Genomic DNA, 9,106 nt, shown 5'->3' on the forward strand with positions numbered 1-9,106 from the left:
CGTTGTTCAGTGAATATTTATGAATGTGTGCATGAGTCAATTAATGAGTGAATGAAAGATTCTAGTCAGGAGACCTAATAAACTAGTATGAAATATATGAGCATTCATTGTTGGCTAAATAATATATGCATGTGATGACCAAACTGATAATAATATATGACATTTTCATTGCCATTTTGAAAACAGTTTTTCATTTATTACCTCATTCATAATTAGAGTGGAGATGGCAACAATATCAGTTTTTTAAAGCTTAATGACTGATAAGTATTTACTTATATAATTTCTAACAAAAAATGGACCATTCCAAATACAAAAGGTCAGTTTTGTTTCATGTATAAGAATAGTGCCAAAACTATCAAAAAATTTTCACCAACTGATGTCCTAAGTAAATATTATTGGGTGTTTTTGTTTTTTGTTTTTTGTTTATGGTAACATGGTGAATTCTTTGATAGATTCATGGGACGAATGATAATAACTCAACAAATGGAAGAGATTGTAAGGTAAGAATAAATTTGCGTTATCCAGTTACTATTATATGAAAATTGTATTATTGTATTGGAGAGGGACTAAAGTGAAGTTAAAGGGAGATTAGGTAAGCAGCATATCATGGGAAAGGGTTAATTTAAAAACATTTAACATCTGATCTTCTAAGTGAGTAAGGACAAAAAAAAAATCCCATGAAATGATGTCAAAATAGTTTAGTAAGATTATATGTGTACTTGTATTTCTTACTCTGGTAGTATTAGGTAATAACATAAAAGTGAACAGCCATTCTTATTCAAGTGTGTACACATTTAAACCCACCACACTTAAAGTCTAGAATACAAAAAATGTTTTATGTAATGTGTGACAGATATAAATATCATAATTAGTGGCCAATCTAGAACCTCTTATTTACTGTTTTGATTGGTTTTTTGTTTAGTTGGTTGTTGTAGTGTGTTTGCCCTTAATATTCAGGTTAATTTCTAACTCCTGCCCGAAAGGCTTTGAGTTTCAGAAATGTGCTGGTATGAGATTACATTGTTACTCATGACCACAAAGCCATATTGAGAATAAATCTTGGAATTAGCCCTTGAACTTCCAATCCAATTAGATTTCACCAATTTTCTGGAGATGTGTTCAGTTAGTATTGGCTGCATAAAATAAATCACTAACATGAAGAGTTGAGCATTTTTTTAAATGAAGTTACCAAAACAAGCTACCTAAAAAACGTTACTTCAGCCAATTCACATTTTTAATAAACATTAACATAGGAGTACATTCAATAAACTCTTCAACAAAGTCTTTGTAGGTGTAGGACCTCTTCCTGAGTAACTATGACTAGATGTTATTTTGATTTCTAGACTGACATAGTGGGATATATATGTGGATACATAATCTGAATTTTGTTAAGATGTTGTGGCTAGTAAAACAAAAGATCAGTTATGTTACCTAGCCTCTAAAATGGTTAAAAAGATTAGCCATATTCTTTGCTAAAGCAACCTGAGTGAACTGATGAATTCTTTTAATTTGAAGCTTTCTGTCATTATATCCCAATTTTATATATCAATGTGAGCTCAAAGTTTTTCTGTTCATCGTTGGAACCAACACCATGTGAAAAAGAACTATGTTATCCACGGAGTGTGCTCTAAATATGACTATCTAAATATGCTCTATCATACTTGTTAACAATGTCACAAATACCTGATCCTCCTTGGTTCCATTGGATTTTTTAGACTATTTGGATTTGCAGACATCTTCAGATTTGGTTCAGATTCTGTTTGATTTGGGTAACTGTATATGTATGCTTCAGAAAAACATAAGGAATATCAACAAAATTAAGGCTTTTTTACTTATCCATAACAGAGTCTTATCATTTTGCTATCACTAAGAAAATACAATTTCCTTTCTCATTATTCCTTCTCATTTTATATCTCCTTTATGGAGAGAAATTCAAACAACAAGAAGATCTGTGCTCCAAGGATGTGCAATGCAAGTAGTCAAGTTGTTATGTCAATCTTGCATAGAGGAAATACTAACTCATTACATTATGTTTTATTATCTAGTGTAATTTTAATTATCCAGAATTGATGTATTTATATACAAATCATACTACAATTCATGTTTACGTTGCATTTTAATTCTGTATTTTCCGTTTAAAAACTTTAATCGTGTTCAAAATTTTTAAGTTTCATCATGTTAAATATTGTTAAATATTTTTTTTTTGTTAAATATTTTTAAACCCTTGGTAAATCTTTTATTGTGTTTTATGTTTAAAAATCTTGAAACTGATGGCTTTGTGAATTTATAGGTGTAATCTTATTTCTGAACCATTGATATTAAAGTGACTGAAATACTAAAGCAGGTATTTGTTGTTAAGATCACTAACATCATAATTGACCTAAACAGCTTTACAGTACCTGAGATTTCACTTTTATATGGAAGCAGTGTTGTAACTGTAGCTCAGGGATTTTCTACTGAAAATGCCATGTTAGAATTTAATTGAATTTTCAATATATTCAGTGCTTTTTCTTTCCCCCCCCCCCCCTCTAGACCTCTGGGGCCAGAGAGTCTCTTGCTTCGTGGAGCCAGGTTAAAAAATACAAAAGAAATTTTTGGTTTGTATATATTTAAAATTTTTAATTATAGATTCACGTTATGCTTTATATATTTTTTCTTTAGAGAGAGTGCATGTGAGTTGGGGTGGGTGGGTGGAGGGAGAGGGGGAGAGAGAATCTTCAACAGGCTCCATGCCCCACGCAGAGCCTGATACAGGGCTTGATCTCACAACCCCGCGATCATGACCTGAGCTGAAACCAAGAGTTGGACATTCAACTGACTGAGCCACCCAAGTGCCCCTCTATAAAGTATTTTTTAAAACATAGCATTTATGGTCTTTTGGTTAGAAAATTTACTTAGTCAAATATTGTCTATAATAATTTTCTTACAAAGATTTGTGTTACTAAAATTCTGTGTTGTGTTTTTTAGTTGTTAATCCCTATTTACTAGAATCCCTATAGACTAGAACCTTGCCTTTCTGTCTGTGGATACTTGTGAAACACTGCTAAGAAGCTAATTTTGGCAGTACTTTTAATGGTGGTTGAGAACCATATAATCTGGCAACATGATTCAATAAACCACCTATATAATTCCATTATGATTATTCTTAGATTGGATTAATAAAACCACTGACTCATTCTTTCATCTATTCATTCAACCATCCATTCATTGCCTAGAATAGGCAAATTCATAGAGACTATATGGCAGATATGATTGGAATTTATACTGACTGGATCAAAAAGATGAATAAATGGTATGCAAGTGATGAAGATCTAAATTAATTCACATGTTCAGAGTCAAATCTAAGCAAATTGTAAGGTCTTGATAACCTTTAGCTGTCAGCCAGATCCTCCCATTTTAGGAATGGCCTTTCATATACTGCCCAGCCTGTGTTATTCACTGAACATTTAAGCTTTTCAGATTCTCTTCTTCATTTTCTTCTTTCGGATTAACTGTGCTGTATGTTATCTCTCAGTATGAAGCTCTGTGATAAAGAAATGCATATCCTTTAAAAAAAAAAAATAGCAAGTGTCGATACGGTTGTAGAGAACTTGGAACCCTTATACAATGCTGGTGGGAGTATAAAATGTCACAGCCACTGTGAACAATAGTGTGGCAGTTCCTTAAAAAGTTAAACCTAGAATTGTTTTATGACCTAGCAGTTCTACATAATGATCCAGCAGTTTTATTCCTAGATATATACCCAAAAGAATTGGGAAGTAAGTGTTCAAACAAAGACTTGTACAAGGTGTTCATAGCAGCACTGTTCTAGCCAAAGGGTAGGAACTGCCCAAATATCCATCAACTAATGAATGGATACACAAAGTGGATAAAGAAATATTATTCATCGCTTCTCGGCCTTTTGGCTAAGATCAAGTGAAGAAATATTATTCACCCATTAAAATAAAGTGCTGATGCATGCTATAACATGGATAAACATTGAAAACATGCTAAATGAAAGAAGCCAGACACAAAAAACTACATATTGTATGATTCCATTTACTTGAAATACCTAGAATAGGCAAATTCATAGAAACCAGTAGATTTGTGGTTCACAGGGCTGGGGAGTGGACGAGAATGGGAAATGATTGCTTAATGGGTACAGGGTTTTCTTTAGGGTGATGAAAATGTTCTCAAGTTAGTGAGCGTTGTACAACATTGCAATTGTACTGTCACCAGATTGTACACTTTAAGATGACTAAAATGGTAAACTGTATGTTATGTATATTGTAGTTAAAAAAAAGAAAACCATAGTCCTGTCCTGAATGCCAAAGCCAGAGAATACTTCCCGAGGTTTTAGACCCTCTCATGTAATGCTATATTTTAATACATGTCTCTAGCAGGAACACCTTTCACATTCTTAAAATAAAATGTATATTTTTGAATGCCTTTAGCTGGGTTCTACTGTAGTCTGCCTCAGCACCATCTCTCTCTGGCATATCATTCTGGCTGATTTCTCACATTTCTGTAGTTTCAGTGGTTTTTGTCATCTGAGTTATAATCCCTGCCTCTAAAGAATACTAGTGAAAATTCCAGGACAATTTTTTAGAAAGAGCATCATGAATCCTACACTACTTCTCAAATTTCACTAAGGATGGATGTGAATATTTATTGATCAATCATTTCTCTGTTTCTAGACATTTTGCTATTTTGTCATACAAATCTCACAACAATTCTGAGGTATTTTTTCCTATTTAAAGGTGGGAAAAATGAGACTTAGATTAAATAACTTGCCCGAGGATACAGAACTAATTAAGTGGCAGAGGTAGGACTCAAACTAAGGTCAGACTCCAAAGTTTTTTATAAATCTGGTCTTACCTAATTTCATTCACTCCTCAATTTTAGACTGTTATTACTGTCATTCTTGCTCATCTCAGTCATTCACATAGGTACTCATGTTTAAAATAGCACTTTCCTTATGTTTACTTCATTTATTCTAACAGGTTTCCATATTATCTCTCCAGCGGTAGAAAATTATGTCTCAACCCCAGATTCTGGCATTTAGAGCCTTTCAAACTCTGACTGCATTCCATTGTTCAAAGTGCTTTTCCATTTCTGTCATTGTTAACAGTGTTTGCTCTATCTTTAATGGCCTTCCCTGCTATCTTTGCCTTTCCAAATCCTTTTCCTCCAACACTTTCAACTCTAATAATATCTCTTTCATTCAGGTATAGTAATTATAACTCAGAAACAGAGCCTTAATGCCTTCCCCATCCAGCAGGTTGAGTGACTGGAGTTCCCCAAAATTGGACTTGGAAGACCTTTTAAAACATCCTAAAAGACTTAAAGGCAAATTGTAAGAATAACCAGACAGTACATTTCCTTTCATGCTAGTGAGGAAATCTGCCTTTTGAAATATGCCAGAGGATTATTTTAAAAGACTGTTTTGTTTTGCAGGAGTTGCTATCTACACGGGAATGGAAACTAAGATGGCATTAAATTACAAGAGCAAGTCACAGAAACGATCTGCGGTAGAAAAGTAAGAAAACTATTTTCATTTATTTACTCATGAATATGTGCATTATTTATATATGTATAAAGTATGTATGTAAAAATATATGTTAGTCAACAAAAGATGGTATCCTTGAAGATAGGGATGTATGCATGTAGCATTTTGCACAATGTTTGGCATATAGTAGGTGCTAAATTATTACTTTAAAATAAATACTGTTGGATTTAATGGAATCACTTGATCAAACTAACCCTCCTGCAGAAAGAAATTACAAAATCTGGACATATTTTTTTTTTTTTTTTTTTTACATAAACAAGTCTTTGAAAATACAGGAGAGTGACACAAAACAGAAGAAAATGGCAGTCTACTCCTGAAAGGCAGCAACAAGGGGAAAGATTTAAGAATGCAGATTTTTGCCTGAAGGCATTCCCCAATTCATGTGCTGCATAGGGCATCAGAGAACTTGAGCGTTACAAGATTTAGAGGTGTTAGAGGACAAGTTTAAAGCTGGAAGAACAGGCTAGACAGAGGAAAACCAGGTAAGAGGGAGCCACAGAAGGGAATGAACTCCAAAACCTGCACATAAATTATGCCCAAATCGTTGGCTGACTGTTAGAACTGTGCATGTGCAAAAGAGACCCCCAGTAGGCTTGGCAGAAGAACAGTACCAGGAAGCTGAAAAAACAGAGCAGATAATTTTGCTGTTGCCTGTTGCAGTGGAGACAGTTTGATATTTGAGCCTAGCCAAGTTATCTTCCTGCTAGAATGAAAATCTGTACTCTCTGAGGAACGTATGAGTACAGAGTCTATACAACCAATTATTTATAAAATCCAATAATGTAATAAAAAGTAAGTAGACATGTAAAGAAAATGTAGCATGTATTTAAGAGAAAAAGTATTCATTAGAAACTGTCTCCATAATGTTCCATATCTTGCAGTTAGCAGGCAAGATCTTTAGAGCAGATCTTTTAAGTATTTTCAGGGGTCTAAAGAAAGATGTAAATACACATGTAAAATATCAGCAAAAAAATGGAAACTATAGAAAACAGTATGGAGGTTCCTCAAAAAGTTAAAAATAGAACTGTCCTATGATCCAGTAATTACACTATTAGGTATTTACCCAAAGGATAAAAAAATGGCAGTTTGAAGGGATACATACACTCCAGTGTTTAATAGCAGCATTATCAACAGTAAGCCAAATTATGGGAAGAGCCCAGGTGTCCATCGACTGATGAGTAAATAAAGAAGTGGTATATATACACAATGGAATATTACTCAGCCATAAAAAAGAATGAAATCTTGCCATTTGCAACAATGTGGATGGAGCTAGAGAGTATGATGCTAAGTGAAATAACAGAAAGACAAATACCATATGATTTCACTCATGTGGAATTTATTTTTTAAGATTTTATTTATTTATTCATGAGAGAGAGAGAGAGAGGCAGAGACACAGGCAGAGGAAGAAGCAGGCTCCATGCAGGGAGCCCGATGTGGGACTCGACCCCGGGTCTCCAGGATCAGGCCCCGAGCTAAAGGCAGCGCTAAACCGCTGAGCCACCTGGGCTGCCCCTCATATGTGGAATTTAAGAAGCAAAACAAATGAACACGGTGGCGACAGGGAGAGGCAAACCAAGAAACAGACTTTAAATCTATAGAGAACAAACTAATGGTTACCAGAGGGGAGGAGGGTAAGGGGTAGGTTAAATAGGTGATAAAGATTAGGAGGGCACTTGTGGTGAGCACTGGGTGTTGTTGGTGGGTAATGAGTCACTAAATTCTACACCTGAAGCTAGTGTTACACTGTATGTTAACTAACTAGAATTTCAATAAAAACTTGGCGGCGTGGGGGGGGGGGGAATGGAACTATAAAAAAGAATTCGGTGGATATTCTTGAGTTGAAAATATAATTACTGAAATGTAAGTCCCATTAGATAGGCCCAACACTATATGGAGGAAAGCAGAAGAAATTATTGGTGAACTTAAAAAAGTAATAGAAATTATTTAGTTGGAAGAATAGGAAGAAAAATGATAGAAGAAAAATGAACAGAGTTTCAGAGCCATGTCAGACAATATTAAGCTATCTAACATAAGTCTAATTGAGTCCAGAAGAAGAGAAAGCAAAAGGGGCAGAATAAAAATATTTAAAAATAAATTTAAAAAATAATAATAGAATTGAGAAAAAACAGAGTGGCAGTTAAATCCAACACATCAAAGTTTGTGGACTCAAGGCAAAGCCTAAATTGAAGAGAAATTTCTAGCTATAAATGTTTATATAAGAAAAGAAGAAAAGCTTATAATCAATCATCTAAGTTCCTACCTTAGGAACCTAGAGAAAGGAGCAATTAGACCCAATCAGAGAAGAAAGGAATAAATATTAAAGATGTGAGCTAAAACCAATAGAACAGAAAACAAATAATAGACAAAATTAACAAAAGCAAAGCTTGGTTCTTTGTAAATATTAACAAAATTGACAAATCTCTAGCTGGATTAAGGAATTAAGGGGAAAAAGAAGTGGTAGGAAAGAGAAAGCTACAAAATAACCAACATCAGGGATGAAAGATGGTATCAGTACAGATCTTACCTTCTGTGGTCACTTTTGTCCCCAGATAAAGAAATTTTATGAACAACTTTATATAACTGCATTTTCCAACTTAGATGAAATAGATAAATTCTTTGAAAATACAATTAACAAAAATTGACACAGGATGAAACAAAGTCTAGATAGCCCCATTATCCATCAAAGAGATTTAATTTATTATAAAAAAATAATAAATCTGCACAAAAGGATGGTCTTCCAGCACTGTGTGTTGAAACAATTGGACATCCATATGTCCAGAACCCAAGCTTTAACCCGTATCTCCCACCATATGCAAAAATTAACTCAGGGCACCTGGGTGTCACAGTGGGTTAAATGTCCCACTCTTGGTTTTGGCTCAGGTAGTGATTTCAGGATTGTGAGATCAAGCCCTGTGTGCTGAGTGCAGAGCCCACTTGAGACTCTTTCTCCCTCTGTCACTGCTCTCTCTTTCTCTCTCTTAATCTCAAATAAATAAATAAATCTTAAAACAAAAAACTAACTCAAATGTAAAACCTAAATATAAGAACTTAATCTATAAAACATGGGAGAAAATATTTTGTGACCTAGTTAAAGAACAGTTTCTTAGATGTGAAACATACAAAAAAGGAATCAAAAACAAAACCAAAACTTGATAAATGAAACTTCATCAAAATTAAAAACTTTACAGGGCACCTGGGTGGCTCAGTTGGTTAAGCCTGTGCTTTCGGCTTGGGTCTTGATCTTAGGGTCCTGGAATTGAGCCCTACATCAGGCTCCCTGCCCAGTAGGGAGCCTGCTTTTCCCTATCCTTCAGCTGCTACCCCTGCTTGTGTTCCCTTTCTGTCAAATAAATAAAATATTTTTTAAAAATTAAAAACTTCACACCTGAAGCTAATACAGCACTATGTGTAACTTAAAAAATAAATAAAACTTCTTTATTTCAAACGACACTGCTAAAAAAAAAAAATGAAAAGACAAGCCACAGACTAGGAAAAATATTTACAAAGCACATAGTTTTTGTAAAAGACTCATGTCCAAAATATGCATTTTCACCACTT

At 34.2% G+C, this 9,106-nt stretch overlaps 1 protein-coding gene across 7 annotated transcripts in view; it reads left to right on the forward strand.

The window, feature by feature from the left end:
• The window catches only part of ATP11B (ATPase phospholipid transporting 11B (putative)), a 115,596-nt gene that overhangs the window by 42,718 nt on the left and 63,772 nt on the right, over positions 1 to 9,106 (forward strand). For all 7 annotated transcript variants that reach the window (XR_007408062.1, XM_025451515.3, XM_025451516.3 and 4 more), the window contains 3 exons: positions 453 to 500; positions 2,533 to 2,597; positions 5,437 to 5,518. Coding sequence is in view for 6 of the 7 variants with exons in the window: in XM_025451515.3 (XP_025307300.1) it covers positions 453 to 500; positions 2,533 to 2,597; positions 5,437 to 5,518 (195 nt within the window). In the remaining variant the exon portion in view is untranslated. The remainder of the gene's footprint in view (positions 1 to 452; positions 501 to 2,532; positions 2,598 to 5,436; positions 5,519 to 9,106) is intronic.

Source organism: Canis lupus, chromosome 34 (assembly GCF_003254725.2).
Source record: "Canis lupus dingo isolate Sandy chromosome 34, ASM325472v2, whole genome shotgun sequence".
Taxonomy (NCBI): domain Eukaryota; kingdom Metazoa; phylum Chordata; class Mammalia; order Carnivora; family Canidae; genus Canis; species Canis lupus.